The 26736-nt window shown below is 43.5% G+C and overlaps 1 protein-coding gene across 2 annotated transcripts in view; it reads right to left on the minus strand.

The window, feature by feature from the left end:
* ADAMTS17 (ADAM metallopeptidase with thrombospondin type 1 motif 17) overlaps positions 1-26736 on the minus strand; it is a 957220-nt gene that overhangs the window by 254801 nt on the left and 675683 nt on the right. For both annotated transcript variants that reach the window (XM_085644533.1, XM_085644532.1), the window contains exon 14: positions 180-307. In XM_085644533.1, coding sequence (XP_085500659.1) covers positions 180-307 — 128 coding nt within the window. The remainder of the gene's footprint in view (positions 1-179; positions 308-26736) is intronic.

A 26736-nucleotide genomic window follows, 5' to 3' on the forward strand; every position in this document is an offset into this window, starting at 1 on the left:
ATATTAATTTGTTTATAACACCCACAATACTTGCAATTCCATCCCCCCTCCCCCCGGCAGCCGTTGACTTGCCATTATCATTAAACACAAAAGAGCTATAAGCTCTGCAAGAAACATGAACAGAAAAAGACTGAGATATACTTTAAATGTTCCTAGAAAACACTAGAAAGCTACTCCACCTGGCACTTGCCATGTACACAGAGATCCGTCTCGTATGCTCCGCAGGGGGTGCCATCTAAGACCCTGTCTGCTGCGAGGAATGGCGCTTCTTTGCCCAGTGGTGTGCAGAAAAGTTCACACGGTCTATCTGGAAGAAAAAAACAGACAGTAGTACATGTCTTTACTGGAACTCACTAAACAATTATGTGGCAATCATGAGGTTGTTTGCTGAAACACAATTGAATGTACTGTAATGACCACAGTCCATGTACCATATAGACAGCTCCGATCACTTGAAGTATCATATCTTTCATTCAGGTGACTTTCTTAAACGGATGTAGCGGGCAAGATGACAATCAGGTAGGTTGTTTCCCTAAGTCCGGGCCTTTTTTATATTTATGATCAATGGCCGCTGGTTGTTGCATCCTTGCTGCTTGTTGTTGCACCTTGCTGCACCTTTCTGCAGCTCCATCTTCCACCCGCCCGCAAGCACTTCGTGAGCCCCGGGGTGGAACCTCCCTGCACCAGGAAATGACGCCTAGGTCAAGGGGCGGGCCAGTATGCTATATTTCCTTTCAACAGCATAAAATAAATCGATCCATGACAGCATTACATTGTTTAGGAGGCCTGACATTGCGACAGAGTTGAGACTAAGAGGAGAAAGGGACAAAGGAGTGAAGTGGAGAGTGAAAAGGAGAACAATAGGGAGTTCATGCCACCATGGGTAATGTGTCAGCACCACAATCCAAATCGTGGGCAAAAGTGGCATCAGTTTCACCATACTTCAGACAGCCAGAAACGCCTTCTTCCCTCTTATAATGTTCATTATCAGAAGATAGTTCACATGGATCCCCCAGAAACAATAGGATGAATAAAGAGTTTGGGGTAAGGACATGCTCTTCCCACCATGCAGTGATCAAGGAGTCCTTAATGTCGGTGGCCAAATATGGTTGACGATTGTAACTAGGGTTGTCTTTGCCAGTCCCACTGAGCCTCACAAACAAAAAATCTCCCTGGCACAAATCATAAACTTGAGCTCTTTGTTGTTTGTTGGCACATAGTTTCATCTTCACTTTATGTGCAGCATTCCAAGTTCTCACCTCATGGTGGAGCTGATGAGGAGGCCTGAAGGGCGACTCCAGGATCTTGGTTTTCATTTTCCTCCCAAACATATATTAGGTTGGTGACAAACTTGTGATGTTGTAAAGTATGTCTTTAAAGTCCCTCAACGTCTGACAGAGAACATTTGATATTGAAGAACGAGTTGTCTTGATTAGAGGTGTGCGGCAAACTCTGCTATGTCAGTGGAGTTCACATAGTTCTTTCCACTCCATACTCCACTTGGAGTGCGTAGTTCAGAAAACAACTCTGCCAACCAACGGTGAAGTGGAGTTCTCCTGTCCATCTCTAATAATAGAATCAAACCTTTGGCACACAAATGACTTTCAACCAATCCTTTACAAAGGCACATTCTAAAGGTATTGGTGAGGAAGTGTACTGACCTTGGATTGTCTTGAGAAACTGCTACTGTGATTGGCCAGACACTCAGCTGCAGCCAATGTTGCCAGATTGGGCTATTTCCCGCACAATTGTGTGACTTTTTTCCCAGTTGTGCGGGAAAAACCCATGCCTGGCAGGGGGCTACTTTTTGGGCTAGAATTAAAAGGGTGTGCGCAATTTTACTGGCCTGGGCGGGCGCCGACCACGAGGAGTCCGTCGCGTTATGGTGGCAGTCACTGTCAGTGGCAAGCGCTAACTTGTTACGTAGTGCACAGTGCACTCACTCTTATTTTGCACATGCGTGCTGCACCGCCGCAGGCACCACCCAGAGAGGTCACCTAGTTTTGTTGTTGTTGTCAACTCGTGTGTGTGCGGGCCAATGTGGGGGTCCCCCAGGGCCGTCAATCCAGTAGCGCGCGAAAACGCTACCAATGACGGCCCTGGGTATCATTTTTTGGCCAGCCCCTGCGGTTCTCTATAATGCTGGGACTGCGTGACGTGAGCTTTTACTTTCGGCACGGCGCTTGGCTCAACGGTGGATGCATGATCATCATCATTATGAGGAGTCGGAGTCAGACGCACGTGGTGTTACTGTTGCTGCCGCCCACTGTGGTCCACTGGTGGTCACCCAGGCCACAGTCAGCAGGCGGCGGCGGGCGGTGCTCGCAGGCAGCACTCTCTGCGCAGCGCAGGCTAGCCAGCCCAGTGAGCCCACTACCAGTCAACAGCACAGCCTGGAGTCACGCAGCACAGCAGCAGGCCGCCCGGCGGTGCCCGCAGTTGCTGAGTCAGGACTTCAACGCCCGACCTCAGGTGAGTGAGTCAGAGGCGCAACTAGAGCCAAATTTCGGGGGGGGGGGTGTAAGAAAAAATTTCGAGGGGGGGGGGCTGAGTCTTTAAGCAATAGACAGAGTGTAGATTGGGTTGGGGAATTAAGGGCGCGTAAATTTGCAGGTAGGGTGACCAACCACCGTCCATAATTTGGACCTCTCCGGGGCAACGGGTAAACCCCAGCAACACTGTCAGAGGCCGTGATTGCCCGTCAGCTGAAGGAGCAGAGGGCGGCTCCCGCCTGCTGGGGGTGGAAAGACAGGCTGTGGGGCAGCCGAGAGAGAGACCGGCTGGGCTCACCCGCGCACGGCACCGCTGTGGTCCTGCAGGAGGTGCCGATTTTAAGTTTGCGATGCCAGCTGAGGAACAGAGTTCGAGACCACTGGCTGCACTTTGCCCACGGGCAGATGAAAGGAATGTGCAAACACGCTAATGCTGGCACAGAATCCAGTCAATTCAAAGAAGCTGGTGAAACAAGTTGAAAAGAAGGGGCTAAAGTTCTTTTAGTCTCATCATTTTAGAAAAGTGCAGTTTCAATATTATATTCAAGGAAACCATGGTTGCTGCATTTTTATTTTATGCTACTAACAACCATTTAACAAAGCAAATGGTTCTGGCTTGTTGTAGGTGTAACGTTACTTGTTGTGATATATATCTGGATGCAATGACAGAAGAGGCAAAATACCAGTCCGGCGACACACAATGCTAAGCACAGATTTTTAGCTTAGTTGTTTTAAGCAACACCATTAATTACATCAGACACGCCCCTTGGAGAGACCCCCAGTTTTTTCATCCCACTTAAAGCTCTGGAAACACCATGTCACAATCACTACATGGCCTGGCACTGTGCATCATGCATGACTTCCACTTTTTCAGATTGCCTATGTGCAGGTGCATAGTGAACCCTCCCCCTCCCCACCCCTTGCTTTAGGAAGACAGCAAGGGCGAAATTCTTGATGGGCCTCTTCTGTCTGCAACTCTGCAGACAAAGGCTCAGCTCATAATTAAGAGGAAAAGGTGGGCGAGTGAGTAAGTGAAGGGATGGGTGGATGGCTGGATGGATTAGTGAAAGGGTGAATGTATGAATGAAAGGCTGAATAGATGTATAATGAGCGAAAGGATGGATGGATGAGTAAAAGGGTGGCTGATCGGTGAGTGAATGGGTGGATGGATGAGTGAATGGATGGATGAGTGATAGGGTCAATGGATGGATTCATGAGTGGATGAGTTGAAGTATGGGTGGATCGAAGAAAGGAAGGATGGCTAAGTGAAAGGGTCAATGAAGAGAGAAAAGGGAGGATGAATGGATGACTGAAAAGGGGACTGGGTGGTAGGATGAGTAACTGGGTGGATGGATGAGTAAGTGAAAGGATGGCTGGATGGGTGAGTGGATAAATGGCTGGATGGATGAGTAGATGGTTGGGTGGAAGAGTGGATGGATGAGTGTACGGATGGATAGGGTGAAAGGGTGGATGAATGGATGAGTGAAAGTGTGGATGGAGGGATGGATGAGTGAAATGATGGATGGAAAGATACGTATGTTTTCAAATGGATGAATGTTTGGATATAGATGGAATTACTTATACACTATTACGCGACCTCCTTTGATGTGTCTGTAAAACGTACCTTTTGTCCCGAAGTTTTGTTCTGAATTTTGACCTCCCGTCCTGAATTTTTGTCCTGAATTTTGACCCTTTGTCCTGAATTTTTACACTCACCGTCCTGAATTTGCACCCATGCCAGTTGGTCACCCTATTTGTAGGAAGTGATGAATATTGATAGATGCCAGGAAGTTGACGTAGGTAAAGAGAGTGTTTTAACACCCAAACCAAAACTGACCACATCGGTTGTTTGTAGGCCAGCCCAGCTTCGAAAACGGTCGTGCAGGGGCCACCCAACCTCGCACGCACCTGCTGGCAGCACCGCGTGCGTCTGTTTACCACTGTCCTGACATGGATCTGACACTCCGTGCTTCACCACGTTGCCGATGCCAAGGCGCGCACTGACGCACACTGTTTGTCGCTCGAACTGGAGCTGATTTGGGGGGGGGGGGGCTGAATCTTTAAGCAATAGGCAGAGTGGAGCTGCAGGGGCTCTTAGAAGTCGCAGTGAGAACTGGTCTTAAAAATTAATAGCATTAAGGCAGGTTCCCAGTTAACACCCTACCACCATCTGTATATTGAATAGAATGTATATTTGTCGTTAAAATAGTTTCTGATGACAATTTGTGCATAATTGGAGACTTGCTAATTTGGGCTGGTTTTTGGGCTGAAACTGGTCTGATTGGGCTTATTTTGGGCTTATATTTGAGCGGCTTTGGGCTTGGGACGGGTCTAAAAATCTGGCAACACTGGCTGCAGCTTTAGAAGCCACCCGGCCTCCGCCAATGTCACAAACTCGTTCCCTCTTTCAATCTGTAGCGCAGTGAACTGTGGTGTTTGACAAGTACCACGTGCCATTTTTGTGCCGATCTCTATTGTGCCACCCACCACCTAGTGCCCGCTGGGTGAGCTACGCAGACTTGATCTTTGTACTCTTCACCGTTCTACCAGCGGCGAGCAAGGCTAGGCGTCTTTCTCACACCAGGCATGGAGGATGGACTCGAACGCTCGCCATTTTAATCCAGATCAGCATCTGACATGCGCGCAGATAATATAAATATAATTTTATGCTTTGAAGCTCATACTAGGTGTGAACTGCATAAAATGTGTATGAAACTGCGGCTTGAAGGGCTAGAAGTCCGCTTCCGGTTGGAGAAAAGAAATTGACTTTCACTTTGTCTGAGACGTGCAGCGTTTTCAGAAACAGCAGGCCCAGACGCAAATAGACCGTGTCTCAGACTGCTGATAAAAAGGGCCAGTTTGTCCCGTAGTGTTGATTCCAATAAGGGGGATCTCTCTCACTGATACATGTCTGCTGATGATGAGGTGGTGAATTCAGGAGGAGCTCGCGGCGAAGGGTGGCTTGCCAGGATCACAAGAGTTGATAGATAAGACGTCGATGACGGCAGAGTGTGGGCTGGAGGTAGGACTTGAGAAAACAGAGGAAGATGACTTTCGTGGTTTATGAATAAATCTCTCTTAATTTTACTGTATTATGTGTGTCCACCCATAATGTAGGTTTTTCATTTTACACAATGGCTAACATACCCCACCCCTGCTGTGCAAAATTGGGATAAAGACCTGATAATATTCGAAGATTTTTATGTGATTAAATTAAGGTATGTTTTGGAGTTTGAAATACCCGTATCACCTTAAGTTTTTACAAGGAATAAAATTACTTTAACTTTAGACGGTGTGAGTGATGAGTTGTAGCAGGCGCTCACGACAGGAGCAGAAGGCTGTTGGGCTCCGACTGTATTACCAACATTGAACAGGATTGGAAACACCAGGAGGTCTGTCCTTAGCCTCAGCAAGCTAATGTGTTTGCTATGTTTTTTATTGACAAAGTCTTACTACGCCCACCTGCGGAACTCCGCTGATTTCAGGTTTTGGACAACTCTGCGAAATTCTGCAGAGTCTATCTGGGAGTAGGCTTTTTCTGGACTGGTGAGCCTGCGACTGGGATGTGCAATGATGTAGCGGAGAGCTTCTGGTCATTTTCCCTCTGAAATAGTGTTTCTCCGAGAGAACTGGGATTGCATTTTGTATCATCTCTGTTTGGAGATTAGGATTGAAGTAAACAGGTTTTTGTATTTAAAATTTACTTTTTTAATCATACCAAATGCCCTTTGACATTCAGGGACCACTGGAATGGGGCACCATTTTCACAGGCTGTTTAATAGAACACTAAATGTGGTGAAATTGGGTATTCCGCTTGAACAGTAGCTGGATTGGTCTGAATAAAATGGAACCCAAAGCAGACAAATGTGGGGCTCTGGAACAGATATAAGCGCTGCAGCTTTATCTGGGTTAGGACACAAGCCATCTTGTGCTTGACAGACTTTACCAAGAGCCTCAACATACTCTTTTTGGTATTATCTCAAAACAAGCATATCATCTCCGCAATATAAGCAATTAGGTATGCCTAGTATAATCTTATAAGTATTCCCCCTGAAAGACCTCCACAGCAGAGAAAATGCTGAAGCTGAGTCATTTATGCTAATAGAGGCCACAGTGTGTGGCCAGTGTGTTGATGTACCTGGAACTCGATTCTACATAAGAACCTTTGTTTAAATCCAAGTTTGGGACGGATTTTGCACCAAGTCCTAGATGCGGGAGCCAGGTTTCTTTCTTATTAAATTGCAAATTTCAGGCAGAGCATCTTGATGCAGATTAGAAAGCCCCCAGCTTTGCATTTCATGATGGGACAATCAGGGACACCCATGCTGTGGAACCAGGGATGGATTCAATTATGTCATTTTTCATCAGATTTTCAAGTTCTTTTTGAACTTGTTTTTGGATTTCTAATGGTATTCCTCTAAAGAGCTGAGCCACTGGGGTCTCAATTCATCCAAATGTAGACAGATCTGATCTTTGGTTGCCAATTCCAGTGAAAGAGCTCAGGGAACATTCAGAAGGCATTTGCAGTTTCATCTTCTTTGCCACCTTGGCAACAAGGTGACACAGGAGCTGTGGGATATTGTTTCCCTCTAACACACAATACCACATAAATACCTAAAAAAATGAACTGCACAAAGATTTCAAAATAAATAGATAGGAAAGCATAAATGGAGGGCTTTTTTTCCCAAATCTGAAGCTTGATGGAAACAAAGATTTTAATAGGATCGAAACAAATCAAAACCCTTTACTTGGTGATACACAAATAACAAATATTCGCTGAGACCGAATTTCCAAACATTATCAGTGTACTATATAGTTTTATCAGTAAAACTCTATGTCTGAGCATATTTAGTGGTCATTTCAATGGAAAATGTGCTGTCTGTAAATGAGAGTGTGCTATCCCACTATGTTTTACTAATATATTGAGACAGTGTGCTCCTAAATGCAACACCAGCTGTATAGTACACCCTTACCATTGTACTGCTGAATGGGCGTGGCTCATTCGTGACACTTGTTCTTTGTTTGATGCTTGGATTTTTCACAATCAATAGTTCAGGGATGTAACATTGGTGGAAGCACCCCCAGTTTAAAAATTGTTCCAGGACCCTGCCGACTAAGGCCACAGGGGTTTCACCCCGAGTGGGACGGGCATGCTCGGATATAAGTCCCGTGCTCTCCATGCCACTGGAATCAAGCTATCCTGGCTGAAGAGGGGTGAAACCCCGACACCGGTCCTAGGATGCTTGTTTCCAGTCCAGGGAGGACCTGGCTTGGCAGTTCGGGCTGGACTGTTCCCATGAGGCACAGGGTCTAGACTGATTTGCATATGGCTGGGTTCAAACTGGAATGGCATGGTGAGTAAAAAAACGATGGATTTAGGCCCAGATCTCTGTACTGGGGTGAATGTATGACATTGTTCTGCATTCTGTCCATCAATTGTTGTTTTTGCACAGGGGTTCCTACAGCACTGGGAGCATGATGTTAGCTCCATCTGATTCCCTCAGCTGGCAGAGTCAGACTCTGAGCAGCAGAATAAACTGAGGCAACTGCGGGAACACTGTGAAGGCCTCATTGTGCGAGCATTGGAAGGCCGAGCACCGAGCAATGCTCACTTTTGTCAACGCAGAGTGTGCCATTCAGCCTTGGCTGCCTGCTGCCAGTAGAAGTCAAAGAAGAAGGAGTGCCCATTTGTATGCATGACTTCTGAAGACAAGACAGTTGCAGTGTAAAAAGACATATAAAAAAAGACAGTTCCAGTGTTTACTACGTTCAGCCTGACGGGGGTCGGCAGACCATGCTGTTTAGTAAAAAAACAGACTTACTTAGGACAGAGTGCTGGAACTGGTAAAACTAATTACTTGAGCATTCTTTGTTTCATATTATGCTAAAAAAAAAATACATAGGTGACCCTAAAATAACATCTCGAGGTTACTAATACAAAATGCTTCCATATTAAAACCAGAAGTAAAAATAGTTATCCTTCTGAGCCACATAGAAACCAGTCAGAATCTTAGAAAACATGATGATGCTGCTCAAAGTGAGGTACTGAGGGAGGGGGAATGCAAGTAACTGTTATACATAGTACTTAAGCAGATATGTTCCAAGCAAAAAATTAACAGGGAGAGCCGAGCCAGGGTCTGTCTTAGCTCTAAAAGCCAGTCTTTGCTCTAAGAGCCCAGGCATAAGCTGAGCCACACGAACATTTGGCATGGAAATCATGCAACAAATAATATGTAAAAATATGTTAAAGTGTCTCCAAAATTCAAAAAGTATATTCCTTTAACACGTGCTGCACCCTGGCACATAAAATTATATCACTGCAATGAGAGGCATGTTTTAAAATTGGTAGTTTTTAAACATGAGCTTAGAAACATTTATGCCCTCACCCTGATAACAATGCCATGTGTGCACTAAGAGGCAAGGCAGTTGTCAGGTGCACCTCATATGTAGGCTACATTCTTTTTTTTACATGGAATAACATTATAGTCTACAAAGACAAGCACAAGAGATTTGTGTACAATGCACATTTTCAAGTATTTCAAGGTTTTCTCACATGCAATAATGGAACAAATAGGAGGCATGATAAAATAAAATTACTACCAAGCATCACTCAATTGGGTCAAGTGGTCTAGCCGGGATTAATCTCAGATTTTGTGGTTCCTCATTGTGTAATTCAACCACTAGATTGGTATCCTTACTCGCTTCTGTTTGACATCCCAATGTAATACTTTGTCTTTCATCGTTGATGCATGAGGTTAAAACGTGGGTAGCTGACAGAAGCTACACGAATGCTCTGCTCATTTTTGACTGTAGGCCTCTAGAAGACTTCGGGCTGAATCGGAGCCTGGCATTTGGCTCAAGCCTTCAGTGGCTCACCCAGGTCTAGCATTTACTCTGGGTATAGTGCCTGAAATAAGCTTACATGCTGCTGTCAATGTTCTCCTGGTTTGTATGTGAGGATATCATAGCTTCCACTGCTGCTGACCATCTTGAATCTGTGCTGTGCGTTATAGAAACTTACACTGCTGCCAAATGTTGCACATTGCGTGCATGTGTGTATGTGTACACACAGGATTGGACTGCTGCTGCAGATTAAGTCCATGCTCTGTGAATGCACACTAAGCTTCTACTGACCAGAACGATATGTGTTCTATGGGTGTGATGGAAGCAAGTACTTTTGCCCGTTGCTGTACTTGAAATGTGTACCTGTATGTGGGAATATTGCTGTGCATGTGAGTCAAGCATGCACTCAGACACCCCAGTTTTGTTCCCTACACTTGTGCCAAATCTGATATGCTGCCTATTCATTGTATCTAAGGGAGGCATTAAATGATGCTGCCCAGTGCCACACTCGTTCCATGTATTTGAAGAAAGCTTGCACTGACCCTGCAGTATCACATTTGTTCCATGTCTTTGAAGGAAGCTTGCACTGGTCCTGCAATACCATATTTGTTCCATGTCCTTGAGGGAAGCTTGCACTGACTGGCACTGCAGTACCAAACTAGACTCTTTCCCACAAAGATCTGAGGTACATTGCTTGCACTGCTGGTCCAAGTGTGTCCAAGATTATATAACCTCAGTGGATATTCAGTCTTCAGTGTAGCTTACCTCAACCGCTTTGAATTGAACTAGTGGAAAGACTCACAAGATATTCCACCAGTGCCTCCTATTCCACCATCTGTTCCAACTTTGCTCTTTCCTAGTGAGTGGTGTACCTGTATGTGACCAGTGTGTTCTGAGAGTGCAGGATCGCCACCGTGTTTTAGGAGTGCATTGTGAGGGTTGTGCCTTTGTGAGGGCAGCATTGTGAGTTTAAGGTCCCTGCATGTTATGCCTTTATCTGCATGCACTTTACAATGGCTAAACCTATTGGCTTAGGTTAATGCTTTTTAGGGTATAGGCTTTGACTTGCAGCAATAGAAATCAGGGAGCGGAAATATAATACTGTATGTATCAGAATAGTAGTGAGTTTTGATATGGCAGATGCAACTATGTCGAAGGAGGTTGAGGAGTGTCGGGGGCAGCTGACAGACTGAGACGTCACCCTAGTGAGGGAGCTTGGTTACTTTGCTTGCACTAAGTCCTATGACAACCTCGCTATGCCACTGCTAGTGCTCAAATATATATGAATGTAAGACAACATTCAAGTAGTTTGTTCTGTCTTTGTTTCTTTTGGAAAGATCACCATGTGCAGTTCTATTTCTAGATATCATAATAACACGGAGAGTGTGTCACACCCATTCATTCATTTTAGAAGGCCAACAGATGTTTGTTTGCACAACTGTTTGCAGTTTTTAATGATCCAGATTGCAAATGAAGGAATTAATATGTTTGCAAAACTATGCCAGATCAACTTATGTAACAGAGACAGGTATCCATAAAATAACTGACCTACTCTGTTTTTATTAAAGCCAAATTATTATATTTAATTTATCTTGAGTCATTGTATATTACACAAGTTAGCCATTTAAAAATAAGTTAGGAGACAGAGCAGATGGCAGTGCTATTGAAAAAGCCCTCATACACGTGTGAATATGTACTGTTGAGGATAAATCTTATTTGTTCAACCCACACATGCAGATTGATTTTTTTTATTAAATAAAAATATTTGTATTGTTTCAATAATAGCATATATTCCAGGGGCGTCTGTAATCTAGTACATAAAACACTCCCCTTCCGGGTGCAGGAAGTGGTGTCGGATGAGGAGGGTAGTTGCATCCTGGTCGTGGGAACACTGGGTAGCGAGCTGCTTCTGCTGGTTAACATTTATGCCCCGCATGTGGATTCTACAGAGTTCTTCCCCAAGGTCGCCGCACACATTACACGATTAGACACCGATAACATATTAATGGGGTGGGAGACTTCAACCTAACCTTATATCCCGTAACGGACATGACTGGGGCAGGACATATTACCAAACCGCATGCGGTACAGGCGCTTACCTCATTGCTGCGCTCCTATGTCCTTAATGATCCCTGGATGATTCAACACCCCACAGGTCGCGACTACTCATTTTACCCAGCCCCACATGGTCAAGAATAGACAACTAGTACCTCACTCCCCAGCTCTTACTAGCGGTCCAAGCAATGGATTATCTGCCGCAAACATTATCAGATCACTCCCCCATCCTTCTCGCATTGGAGATGCCCATTACACAACACCCGCCCTCCTCCTGGAGATTTCCGGCTGAGGCATTGTTAGATTCGGTCTTCCATAGTGAGGTTGGGGACGCCATTCAGGAATACTTTCAACTAAACGATGGCACAGTGGAACAACAGTCCACGCTATGGGACGCCTTTAAGGCCTACATTAGAGGGGTGTATATAGCCAAGCAAGTGGAAGGGTTACGGTCCATTCATAGGGAACTAGAGCTGGTGGAGGAGAAGCTCTGAGATATGGATACAGCTGTGTGGATGACTGATACCCCACCCCTTGCTCCATGCCCGAGCGACACTACTGACAGAATGCAATGAACTAGCGTCGTGCAAGGTAAACTATCTGGGCAAACATGCTAGAGCACAAGCATATGGCGAAGGTGAACGGCCCGGTAGAACACTCGTCAGACTGCTCCACCATCAGTATCAATCGATGTATATCACACAGCTTGATTTAGATGATGGGGAAACGCTACTGAAGGGAAATGAAATCACTGTGGCATTCTTATCCTACTACACCAAACGTTATGCCACGCCCAATCCAACGCTTGGACAGGCCCTTGCAGATTACTTAGAAGAGATAGCCATGGTCTGGATAGATGAAGGACAGCACCAATTTCTAACTGCCCCCTTCGATGAGGATGAAATTAAACTGACTAATGATGGTCTTGCTGGCAACCGAGCCCCCGGCTCGGATGGCCTAACGGCGAATTTTACAAAGCTTATAAGACCCTATTGGCCCCTCGATGAATAGAGGTATATGATGAAGCTCTGCGGGAGGGCTCACTCTCCCCTACTATGAGGGACGCTATAATCACACTTCCACTTAAGCCAGGTAAAACGCCCCGAAATTGCACATCGTACAGGCCGCTGTCACTCCTCAACCAAGATTACAAAAGTTTAGCCAAAATCCTAGCCAACCGCCTCTCTCTATTAATTGATAAGATCATTTGCCCCTTCCAGACGCATTTTGTTCCTAGCCAATCCACCACTGTGAATATGCGCGCAATCTTTGCTGTCATAAACCAGTTAGAGCCTACCCTCCCAACAGCAGCTATGCTTTTAGGTGCCGAAAAGGCATTCGATTCTTTGGAATGGCCTTTTCTATACACGGTGTTACAGATACTGGGGATCCCGGTTGGCTTCATCAGACTAATTCAGCTTGTATACACTAACCCTGTTACCCACCTCAAGCTGAATGGCAAGATCTCCCCCAATTCACTCTCACACGAGGCACCAGGCAGGGTTGCCCACTCCCGCCCTTGCTGTTCATTATTGCTATGGACCCCCTGACGAGGCAAATCCAGGAGAAACATATCCACCGTGGGTTGAGTTTCCACCGTGGGCCACTTAAGGCCTCGTTTTATGCCGACGATGTTATGCTGTTTGTGAAAGCGCCAAGTGTTAATCTCTCTCCCTTGCTGCGCGAAGTAGTGCGATTTGGAGTATATTTAGGACTCACTATCAACTGGACTACGTCAGAGGTTTTTCCGTTGACCCCGGCCACCATCCAGGTAGATATAGATTTTCTATTATGGTGGAGCACTGTCCCCCCTAAGTATCTAGAGTCTAGACGTTTTCCTCCACTCTAGTGCTCCTGAGGTGATTCGCCTCGACTATGGGCCGGCAATCGACAACCTCACAACACAAGGTCAGCGATGGATCAAACTCCCTCTCTCGATCGCTGGTAGAATCTCCATTATGAAAATGGTGGTGCTTCCACATTTTCTGTATTTTTTTTTAAATATTCCCATTGCGCTCACTGTAAAATTAATTGACACATTACGTGCCTTGCTTATCCGGCTGGTATTGGCAGGCAAGTAACCGCCTATAGGGTGGAACACACTCATCATGCTGTATTGGCTCGGAATTTTTGGGGTCCCAGATTTCTATTTGTATTATCTGATCGCTCAATTTACATACAATTTGCTGGTATCACATGGACACCAGGCTGCAATATTTGAAACCAGAAAGCTCCCAGGTCCACCCGCTCTCAGTCATACTGCCACAGGGGCTGCCACGGAACCCTGCTGAGATCCAGACATTGCCTACTGCATGCTGGGCATGGTCCAAACTACGGAGACAGCTACATGCCGGATTCCTGTACTCTACTCATATACCGTTAGCCGAAAATCCTTGGCTACCCCCAACAACTGATTCACTCACCAAACGCACTCTGGCTCGATATGGGTTGCGCACTGTAGGTGACCTTTTTAAAGACTCACAGCTAGGCACTGTGGGAGACCTAATTTCAAATAGGGACATGTAATATATGGATAGATTTATCCTACACAGAGTGCGCAGCTCCCTAAGTGATACACTCCAAGCCAAGGCAACGGAGCCAGCGGATTTCTCATTGCATTACATTGGCAATTACAGCATTAGATGGGGCGCATTTAGTATTACCGCTTTATCACTCATCCCTAGTCCTCCGTCCAGCTGTTGGAAGCAAAGCGCGTCAAGTCTGGGAACAAGTCCTAGGGTTTCCTTTGACAGACCAAATATGGTTATATTGCTTTAAACAAATGTGATTTGTATCGAATAACCACCGTCATAATTTAGTGCACTTTAAGTACCTGCACTGAGCGTACATCACACCACACCTTCTGACCAAGATGGATCCCAGCATACCTCACTCATGTTGTGCAAAAGTTGGTCGCACACTGCTCGTCATACCTCATTCATGTATCAGGTGTGCTGCTGATCAGGAGGGTGTTTTGCACCTGGCTTGGAGCTGCGGATCCATATTGACATACTGGGGAGAAATCTTCCGGCTCCTGTCCCTGTTGGTAGAAAGACCATACAACCTACACCACTGATCGCCTTGCTGGGCTACGTTAAGCCTTTGCAGAAAGGAGTGCAACAGTTTACTGCCATTGCCCTGCTCATTGCGAAACAACAGATCTCATTACATTGGGGTAGTGCCCAGGTCCCAACATCAAAAGCTTGGTTTCTCGACCTGATATATTGCGATACCACCAGCGACGTACATTCCACATTGCAACCACCAACAAAAAGATATCTGGCAACCGTGAGAGCTTACCTGCAGGCATATCCACTTGAGATTGACTACAGGTTCTGTGCAGACTTCGACTTACTGGGCTCTCCTCTGCGGTGCAGGGGTGGGATGTGAACGGCCTACTATCCCTTGGTACCGCTGTAGTGACATGTCTACCGGGAGGAGGGGGATTTGTGCGCACAGGCTTAAGCATGTTTATGAACTTGTAAAGTGAATCCTGAGGGGGGATGGTTATAGTATAGGGTGTGACCCGCATTGCCTATCTCACTGAGCTATGGATGTTCAATACTGATTCTCACCGACATAGTGTTTAGCACAGCGAATGGTTGTGATAACTACTTCACAAATTGAAGAGAAACTCTGTATCGAGTTTGATGTTTAATTTACGTTGTTTTGTTTACTGCATTCTGAGATGTTCGAGATTTAGCCTCTCGATGGACGCTGATATTGTACCTTTGTGCACCACAAAAATCTCAATAAATAAAAGTAAAAAAATAAAGTAGGGTGTCAAGAAAGGTCGTTGGAGGGGACCTGAGTACAGAACCAGAAAGGATAAAGAAGTTGATCAATACAAGGATGTGTTGGAGGTGTGGCATATAGGGTCCCGTGGCCAGTGACCAGACTTGCCCAGCAGTAGGACAAATATGCATAAGGTGCAGACAAAGAGGCCATTATGCACGCATGTGTAAAGGAACTTTTAAACCCAATGTCAATATAGAAAATAGTGTGAATGTTGTGCAATCAAATCAAGATTCTATAAAAGCTGAGGAATTGAGTGAGAATGGAGCGTTGAGGCAGAAGAAGGAATTAAATTGCTCACTGTGTAAATTATTGAGCAGGGAATTCTTTGGGACGTACTTGATAGCCCTTGCAACTCTCCTGTGATGGGGATAAAGAAACTGAATGGGAAATCGGGAATAGTGCATGAACTAAGAAACAAATCATAAAATTGTCATCCTTTGTTGTCCAGTGGTACCGGATCACACAGTAATTTTGTTCTAAATTCCATCAGATGCAGAACGGTATAAAGTCACTGAGTTGTGGCAAGTGTTCTCCTCCATACCTCCCCAGGGAGAGATTCAGGCCTTCTTTGTATTTCATTTCCAAAATAAATTTCTCATTTGATGTAGAATTCCACAAGGGAAAATTGAAAGTCCTTCAATTTTAAGTCAGATCCTAGAAAATGTGAGGTTGCCCAGTAACTCAGTCATGGTGCAGTATATTGATGACCTACTAGTAGCATTCAAGACAAAAGAAGACTGTAAACTTGACAAACTCACTTTGCAGAATCAATTAGAAGACAGTGGTCATAAGGATTCCCCAACAAAGATGCAATATTGTAAAAAGGATGTAATCTATCTTGGTTATCACATTGAAAAAGATGCAAGGAAAGTCTCAAAACAATGTGTTTCTGCAATTCTGAAAATGAGTACTCCTACCACCAAGAGGGAGCTGAGAATGTTCCTGGGAATTGTTGGCTACTGTTGTCAGCAGATTGCAAACCATTCTTTGATTGCAAAACCTTTAATATGGTTGACCCACAGTGATATAAAGGACCAGGTGCCATTTGATGAAGAGTGTTCAGAGGCATTCGGGATATTAAAGTGTATGTAATGCACCCGCCCATGGAATTCCTGACTACAATTTGACAATATTTCTTTTCTGTCATGAAAAAGGTAAGTGTACATTACCGATTTTACACAAAAGCATGGTGGAGCCATGCTTACCTGTCAGCTGTATTGGATCCAGTAGTTGTAAGTCTTCCTGGTTGTTTGAAATCGGTTGCAGCGGTTTGCATTACAATTGAACAGAGTGAAGGAATAGTGATGGGCCGTACTATAATTGTATAGGTTCCACACTCAAATGAGATCCTATTGACGCGTATAAGAACTCAAAATATGACAGTCAACTAACCATATATGAACAAGCCATTCTAGCAACAGAAAACATCTCAATTAGGAGTTGTAACTCCTTGAATCCAGCAACACTGGCTGAGGAAAACATGTTGTGTAAAAGAACTTACAAAAGAAAACATTGTCATCAAGAGAAACTAAAGCCAATCAATGAAGAGTCTGAATTAACTGGTCTAGATTCAGAAAATAGTGAAAGTGAATTGCCAGTTGCTAAGAGATCAGCAAGAAAAGAACCCCAAACAGAAAGCATGCATCACCAAATGGGTATATCTAGCAATAGTGTCTGAGAAGGACAAAGAGTCGGAAAAAGAGAGTTTCAATCCAATCTGTTGTTGTCAATACAGTTTTGAAAGTGAACCTGAAAGTGAATAAGAAGAAGAAGAATCACCTTGAAAAATGGAAAAGACTGTTAAAGATTAACTTAATGGTGAAACAAACAGCACATTTTAAAAGAAGAAATACAATAATTTGAAAACATGAACTGAAATGAATATGAAACAAAAAAGAATATTTTTTATTATTGTTTTCAAAGAAAAAAGAAGAAAAGAAGAAACCTACAACTGATTTAAAGAAAATTGTTCATTTAGATTTTTGTACCCTAACAATAATTTTGTTTTCCTAGTCTCAATAAAAAGTGGAGTACAGCAAATGCTGTAAAATTGTTAACAAAATATATATATTAAATAGCTGGCCTGTTGTACCTATTTTCTCCGGTAAGCTGCACCTCCGCAAGAGCTGAATTAAAGTACATAATGAAATGAAACATAATACACTAACATGTAGGGAAAGTTTAGTTAGTGTAGTTCAAGATAATATTTATGCTAAAACGTTGAGAGAATGCTGCGATAAAACCTGCTTTGCATGTATGTTTCTTCCCTCTTCTGTAGGGAAAGGTTCCACCTACACAACGTCCCATTTCCTATAGCCTCGCATGTACAGTGTTTGTTAGTATATATATTTTTCAATTAATTTTTCTCTCCTTACTTGTTAGATTTCAACATCTTGTTGAAGGATTTGCCTATCGCTGAAGATAGAAGCGTTTATAAGTGTTTGAAATATGAAAAAATGTCTGAAAATTATTGTGCAAATTGAGCACCGTGCCCAGGCTTTGTGCATTCACTCAAAGTAAAGTGAGTGAATAGGTAATGCAAGCTGGTCTATTGACCCATGCAGTATGCTGCAGTGAAAGGAATTAAATGTGAATCACAATCTGACAGATCAGTGGAGGAAGCTTGCTGAGCAAAAATTTACTCCATGTATGTATATTATGTATGATTGTTTGGGGGCAAACTACAATCTGACGAGACATCTAAAGCTGTCTTAAAGGCCAGACCTAAAAGAACTGACTTACCATTATTTTCCAAAAAGATGAAAGAAGGAAAGGCACCACAGTAAAAATTTGACTGGTATTTTAGCAATTGCATTAATGGTGGGGCATCCATCCATGCTACAACAAGAGTCAGTTTATTTAGTATGATAATATAAGTATTTTTTTATCGCCTCCTTCAATGTCAGCTCCTGAGGTGTAATTAGAGTTAAAGGATGGCATTTTCTGCATTGCCACAATTGTCAAAGTTAATGTGATTTTAATTCCTGGAACCTTTTGCATTTGAATAAATTGAAGTACATGAATGTAGAAGTGTACCAGCTTCATCTGTTGACCACTCTGGCTTAGAAATGAAGAATACCAAAAAGCAGGATGCTCATCATTTGTGTGTCTGTAATGAGGTGGTTAATGCAAAGTTTAGATACACCTTCAGAAACACGACCAGAAGGACTAAAATAGGGTTGTCCAATATAGATCTCATAGGGTCAGATCCATGGCAGACTTTCAGGATAATCACTGTCTTTTTAAATGAGACCCATTTTGATTACTCTGTTTATTTAATAAAGCACTGTTATCCTCATCAGGGTGCTAGACCTCAATACCCTCTACACTAGATCAGTTTAATTATACAGCCAAGTTTTCAATTTCTTTTTAAAAAGCATAGGGGAAGACTCTTGCCAGATGTGAGCAGGTAGGGCATTCCATTCTTTGGATGCCAAATAATGAAAGGCACTGCCACCCAACTATCTCCAATGAATGTGCAGGACGACCACTAAATGGACCTTAGACAACAGCAGAGTCTGAGTAGGAGAATAAGGTACAATGGAACTCTTCAGGTATCCTGGCCCCATGTAAAGATCTATGAGTCAGACAAAGTGCTTTAAAGCGTCCCCTTTTGTAGACAGGTATCTAGGTGACTGGCAAATGCAGTGTTGGACAGGGCAGGTTTAGAATCAGCCTGTGATATTCCTAGAAACAAAGAGTTTTGATAATGCAATCTGGATATTACCAAGACTTGGACCACAGTTTTCTAGGCTTTGCTGGGAAGTACCTTGAAAATCATGTAGAGTAGGTTTTGTAAAGAAAACACATGCCTGTAAACTTGGAGATTTGAGAGGCCATCAAGTGGTAACTATCAGTCATAATACCCAGATTCTTTACATATGGCACTGGGGTGGGAACAGCATCCAAGTCTGATGGCCACTATTCAGCATTCCAAAAAAGAAGCATTTCTTGCACAAAGGAGAACCTTCATTTTATCTGAATTCAGCTGAAGACAGTTGGCATGCATCCATCTAATCACTACTCTCATGCAGTCACGAAACTTAGTTTGGATAGGTAGAAAGTTCTCTGAGATGTTAACAATGATATGCATGTCTTGTGCGTAACATGACATCCAGACCAAAACAATGCTCCAGCTCTGCCAAGGAAATCATATAGAGCAGTGGTTCTTAAATTTTTTACTTTTGTGGACCCCCACTGAATCATTGTTGGAATCCGGGGATGCCCACTGAGTCATTATTGGAAGCTAGGGAATCCTTCAGCCTCATCAAATTTTATGATTTGAACCTCAAAACAATACACAGATGTCTAGCAACAAGTATGTACCAAACAACTGCTCACATGTTGAAATATTTTGTTTGATTCACAATCAAATATAGAAAACGTTTTCAAAATGCAATTTTAGCCTTATTTGTACATTCTTTATGAATTTTAATTTATTCAGTTTACTATTACAGCTACCCACATCGGAAAAAGAGTCAGTGCTCAGTGGAAAAATTGGATGAGTCCATGTTGTGTTTCGGACCAGTTCCTGTCATAGGCACTAGCCCTACCCACACAAGTGAGGTAACATTTTTATCAGAAGATATGTGGGAGCATCGAATGGCAGAACGTTTTCTATTACTTTTTTTGCTGCATTTGTGCTTTCCAAATGTAAGCCAGTGTGTAAGAAATAAGACATTTTGAAAAATACCCTCCATGCCATATGCTAATACAGGTACCTAAAAATTCAGAGATGTACAAATAACCACTGCTCCTAAACTCCATACCTTGTGCCCATTTCAGAAATATATAGGTTTCCTTGATACCCATTTTTCACTTTTGAAAATTGGTCTATACTCGGTACACAATAAAAAACATTGTACGATGCAGCTCAGTTGCTGGCTCTGGGTACCTTGGGTTCTTGGAGACCCTACAAACCAACCAGACCAGAATCGCTTAGCGGCTGTAATGGTATATTGCTTTTGTAAATCGGGAATCATGCCAAAAAGTTACAGATGAAAACACTGTCATAAATAGCAGTGTTCTCCTACTCATTTTCAATATTTCTTTATTTCAACTGTTAATTTTGTTTCGTAAAACCCTGTGATATCTACATAAATGACCACTTGCTAAATTTGAAATTGTGTCTACTTTTGAGACATCTATAGATTTCCTGGATACTTTTATCCAGAGCACTTTTTTGTTATTTTTCCCCAAAAACTCAAAATGTTGCTATATTTGCCTATTTTCATGGTCCTCTCCAGGGGAATCCACAAACCCTGGGTACATTTAGAATTCACAGGATGTTGGAAAAAAGGACGCAGGTTTGGCGTGGAAACCTTTTGTGGAAAAAAAGTTATGGAGCCCTAAGAGCAAACTACCTCAAATAGCCAAGAAAGGGCTCAGCACTTTGGGGAGAAAGGCCCAGTAGTTAAGGGGTTTAGATCCAAAGTAGTTAGATCCTTCCACATGTATTTAGCTTGCTCATTGAATGGGCTTTCAAAATGATAATTCAAATCTTGTAACAGCAGAAAGTTAATTCATTTTTATTACATATGGAGGTAGGAGCTCAACAGATTAATATTAAATGAACCACTATGGTTGAAGTGAGTCTGAGGGGGCTTATACAAAAGTGCTCCTACAAATGTAATGGTAGATAAGACCTAAAGATTAAAAATCATACAGCCTACTTTTTCAATAGTTGGTGTATTGATACACTGAAGGCCAGAACAGAATGTGATACTTGTCAAGCCCATCTGTGATTATCTACACTAGGACCACGCCCTGTGCCAGGAACCACCTCTACCCTGATAAGCACCCCTGTGCATGGAACACCTCACATCCAAGGTATACATCACAGCCAACTTCTCCCTGGGCAGAACCCTTGTATACAAAACACCTGGACCTCATAAAAATGTAGCCAGTGACATCACAGACTTTGTTGCAACCCTCATCATCAACGCCAGCACCTTCATTCTCTTCGGAAACCTGAACTTTCACCTGGAAGACCACGTTGACCCAAACTCTATGGCCCTTCTAGAAAACCTTGCAAACCTTGGCCTCACCTAGAACGTTACCGAACCCACCCACACCACCGGACACCTATTGGACCTGATTTTCTCCTCAATCAGCAACATCACAGTTGAAAAGCCAGCATCTTTGACCTCATAACTGTCAGCATACCCATCATGCACCACCACAGACATACCAGCACTGGAACCACCAACCACAGCTGGAAAAGCACCACAGAAGAGAAGGTGGAATTCCCCCTTTTCTGCACACTGGCCAGAGTACACCAGCAACATGCGAAAAATCATCAAGAACCTCAACTGCTGGATAACAGCCTGTGCCGACACCATGGCTCTCCTTAAGAAAAACCTAACAGCAAGAGCCCGTCCACAGGCCAGCTGGCACACAGTGGAACTCAGACTAATGAAAAGCCACTGCAAGAAACTGGAGCACAAATGGAAAACAGGTCAAGTATCAGAGATAAAACTAGCTTCAAATCAGCCCTTTTACGCTACCACCAACAGGTACAAAACACCAAGCGCATAGACTGTTTTGATGCTGACATAAACGGCAGGAAAAACATCTTCATCATCAATAAAAATACGTTTTTATCCAGCATTCCTTTTTATATTCTTTATATTTTATATTGTATGATATGTCTTTATGCTCTTATTTTTAAATTCGTTTTTTTGAAACTTGATCTTGTACTTTAGCAACTTGCAAATTGAGTTTTTTTGTGTAGCGCACCTAGATCACTGATTTATTTTATCTGGTTTGCTAGTTTGATTACAGCATCAGGGTTTCTTGTGCAAACTTGGGAAAAGGGAACGTTTTGTTTTTTGTTTATATATACCCATGCCTTTTCCAAAGATTAGGGTACCCCCTTACATTGTGACAAAATGACAGAAATTATAGGTGTGATAGAAATGACATGTTAGATAGTATTGAGGTCCAGCCATTAGCACCACCCATACCCAGAAACATCCAAGAGACACAGCACTCCACGGGGAACCTTTTCTGGAGACAACACGGATCAGCATAGGACAACGTGGGGACAGAGACAGCGCCCCAAATTGCAGAAACTCAAGCCCAGTGTATTATGATGAAGGTATCCGACATGCCCAAGGAGAATCCCATTTTTCCAATTAAGGTAGGAGGTAAAGAGGTCAATTTCTTTAGTGATGGTGGGCCACAATATCAGCATTACAGAACAAATTAGGCCCCAGCAGTGGCCATAAAGTGACCATGGTGTCTGTGAATGGAATGCTGATGCATGAAAGGTTAACAGAACCCCTACCAATATCTGTTGATGATTATAAAATGACCCATCAGTTTTTCTTGTCACCAAATGCACCCAAATGCACCCATCAATCTGCTGGGGAGATATCTCCTCCGCAAATTGCACGCAACATTATATTTTTCACGAAATGGATTTACTTACAAGTACCTGAGGATCGGTTATATCGCTAACTGCTTGCAAATTAAGTGAGGATTCAGGGTTATGTGCACCCACTGTCTTGCAGTGGCAGCGTCGCCCTACTGAGCAGGTCGAAAAAGGAAAAATAAAATGATAATAACTCATTGTTATTACCATTTTATTTCTCCCCTTGCTCAGCTGGGCAGCTCTGCTCACAGAGCAGGGCAGGGGAGGAGTGGTTTGTCAACTCCGAGTGCGCAGGACGCTTTGGCCGGTCATCTTGGGCCGGTCAAACCGCCATGTGCACTTTGCATGTTTTCCATGCAGGCTGCATTACAGCCTGCATGGAGAACATGCCCAGACTCCTATTCTCTGGCTGAGCGCAGAACCATGGTGCTCAGACCAATCACAACTCTGCATTGCAGCGTTGTGATTGGCTATCGGGAGCTTCCCGGCTCTGGAAGCGGACGAAGAGAATCGAGGCGGCGGCAGACAGGTAAGTGTTTATTTTATTTTTTCCTCATTCCCTCCTCACCTCTCCCCCCCTTGTTCCCACACAGCTGTTAAATACCAGCCGCCACTGCTGTCTTGTCTCTCTTCAACACAATACCAATGAACTCAGTGACAGGGAGCTCTCTATAATGAAATGTTTCAGGAACTGTTTAGATACAGCCCTGACATTGAAATTGAGCTGGAAACCTGGGTGCCTGTACTCATAGCAGTTATTAATGCATCGGTTCAGGCTGCCCGCACAGACTACTGGGCTTATTCGACTATTGTACCGGTTTTTAAAAACGGTGATCGGGATAGCAATCTTTGCTACAGGCCTATCTCTCTTTTGGATTCCATGGTGAAGGTGGTGGGTCGCATGGTTTTAGACCGACTTGTAACCTGGACAGATGAAAATAACACCTTAGCCGAGGTACAATACGGCTTCCGCCCAGGACGTTTGACCCTGTATATGGTCTTAAGCAAGTACACTATGGATCGCTCCAGTTCTATCCGCCTAGCCTTTATGGATCTGGCCTCAGATTTCGATCGTGTAAATAGATCAAAGCTTAGGCAGATGATGTCCTCTATTGACATAGACAGGGACATTGTTTTATATTTAAGGAACTTCCACAGAGATTCAAAAGCGGCTGTCCGTTATTCACAAGATTTTAAAGTGACCCGTAATTTTGATATCAGGAGAGGGGTGCGCCAGGGGTGTATAATGGCCCCCTTCCTTTTTAACTTATATATTAACTCCTTGGTGGCCCCCTTCCTTTTTAACTTATATATTAACTCCTTGGAGAAGATCCTCTTGGAGGCAAGAGCCGACTGCCCACAGGTGTGTAAGCGCAGCCTGCCAGTTCTCCTATATGCAGATGATGCAGTCCTCATGGCAAGGACATCCAGGGGGTTACAACTTTTGTTGAACTTCTTCGTCCATTTCATTGAGGATCAGGACCTGCTGGTTAACCACAGCAAATCATTTGTTATACAGGTGGGATCTCGTACAGCAAAGCAGTTTACTTTTAATATAGGAACCATGTCACTCCTGATGACAAACGTCTTTTCTTATCTGGAAGTAGTGCTTGATGACGATTGAGTTGATCCCCTTTGATTACTCGGTAGAAGGGGGACCTGGTCAGAGCGACCGCAGCTGTCTTTAACTTTACTTCAAGAGTGGGGGGGGGAAACCGATAGGGGCCCTTTTGAAGATTTACAGAGCCAAATGTATTGCTAAAGCCAGTTATGGGAGCGAGATATGGGGTCACACTGGGCTGGAGGCCTTGCAAATTGCAGAAAACTCCTTCCTGAGATGGGTACTCTCTTTACCGCAGAGCGTCCCGTCTTACATTGTGCATGAAGAGCTGTGGATAGCTTTCCTCTCAGATAAGCTGGCATTTAGCCCATTAGCATTGTGGATAAAGATTTGAGCTAAGAAAGAAAATGCCCGTGGTAAGAATATTCTAAAGGATTGTCTTTCTCTTGATTACGTTAATCGTATCCGCTGGCTAAAGTATGTAAGAGAAAGACTCCAAATCCTGGGAAGGGTGGATCTATTTGATAACCCAGAGGGCACATTTAAAAGGGACCTCACCTTGGTAAAAGAGTAGTTTTTTAGAAGGCGCTGTTGTGATAAGAGAGGCAACAGAACTCAGCAAGCCCAGTGTGCATAGGTACATCGGATTAAAAACCGTGCCAACCACTGAGCCATATCTTCTAGGGATCAAAAGCAACCATGATCATTTACTACTGCCCAGATTTAGGCTTGACCTTTTTCACTACCTCCTGGCCCAACCACTTGGCTTTTTTAGAGGTCAGTGCCTCAAGCCCTGTGGCTGTGACAGTCGGTCTCTTCTGGGCATGATGCACTTATTAATGTTTTGTATTTTTTATGAGGTTCCTAGAAAGTCTTTTATTTTTCCTATTCTTTAAAAAAGCTTGTTTTAGGAGGGTGAGACCTGCTTTTATCTTTTTACAACTTCTTTAAAATGATACCGCACTGTATATGCTCAGCTTTTTAAGGGCCGCCATTAGGCTTAGGTCAAGCTGTGATAAACTTGGATGGTGGGACTTATTTTTATACTGCAACTAGATCAAAAGGGTCAAATTGTCTTGTTATTCGGTACTGATGTAGAGTTTTGTTGATGGTTGTATGACTTTTATTGTTTTATCTGTAAAAACGAATAAAGTTTGATGAAATGTAAGGAATGAGCTGGGCACACATTTAATAAAGTTGAAATTAGTACCAAGGCCCGTGCACTGCACTGCAGCATTTTTTACAGGGCCAGTGCCTGAATGGCAGATAAACACTTGTACTGGACAACAGAGGTACTAGAGGACACATTGTATGTAGGCTAGGAAATGTGTGCAGTTAGCATTGAGCTAGGACCACAGAAAGAGAGGTTATTTCCAGTTTCAGAATTACACGTTTTTATAGCTGTAGCACCAGGTTTCTACCTAAAGATTTGGGGCCAATGGTCAAGCGCCTTCAGGACTTACCAAGAACTAAGGATTTTACATTTCCTTTGGAAATGTTGTCTGTGTTGGAAGATGGTGAAGGATGGTGTTGGACTTGCATGCTCAGAAATTACAGGATTGCAGTTTTTTAACAAGCTTGAAGGTAATATGGCTTTACAGATGACTAAAAATAAGGTTCTTACGCACGTGATTGTTGAAAACATGGCCATAAAGAGACACTTAATGACAATGTGCGCCAGTACAGACTGTCACCTCAGGCAGAGGAGGGAATAAAACCAGTGATTTAGTTTCTCTTTTACTACAGGCTATTATGAAAAAAAACACTAGCCCCTGCAATAGTCCTATTATTCCACTGCCCAAGGGCAATACAGGACATACAAGATTTACATCAGACAAACAACATTGTAGTTCTCTTAGCGCCTGTTTTGGCTGACACCAATACTATATTATCTATACCTGAAGAGGCAGAGTATTTTTGGTCATAAAACTCTCAGCGTTTTTCAGCATTAGAGTCCATCAACAGAGTGAGTTCCTCTCTACCTTCGAGATACATAGAACACTTCCACATGAGTAGATCAAGGCTTTACTGAGGGGCCACGGGCAGGCAGTAAAGAGAGACCAGGACATCCTACACCTGGAAGATGGTAGTGTCATCCTGTGTACGCTAATGACGTCCTTGTGGCATCTCCATCACTAGAGGCCTGTGAAAAAGACACGGTAGCTCTGCTAAACCATCTTCAGGAGAGAAGACACAAAGACTCATTGCTGTCGAAAAGAGGTGACTTACCTGGGTTATGTGGTATTCAAAGGTACACACCACATATCATCTGACAGAATAAAATTGATTCAGAGCATTAATCCCCCTCCGCCAAGAAAGGAATGAGGTCTTTCCTGGGGATGATGAACTACTGCTGCCAGTGGATACCTGTGTACAGATCCGAGGATGCCATCTTGAGACAGTGTACACTAAAAGATTCACATAACAACATTGTATGGACTAAGGAACTTGCAGACTGTTTAAAAAAACTGAAAGAGACACTGTCTACTAAGCCAGCCTGTGACTTTGCCTTCAGCAGTGACTGGGCATCATTGTCTGAGAGCGGTGGCTACCTCGGCTGTGATGGAAGAGAACACGGCTCCCATTGTGTTGGACTAACCTTGTACTGTTTA

The sequence above is a fragment of the Triturus cristatus genome, chromosome 3_1, assembly GCF_964204655.1.
Source record: "Triturus cristatus chromosome 3_1, aTriCri1.1, whole genome shotgun sequence".
NCBI lineage: Eukaryota > Metazoa > Chordata > Amphibia > Caudata > Salamandridae > Triturus > Triturus cristatus.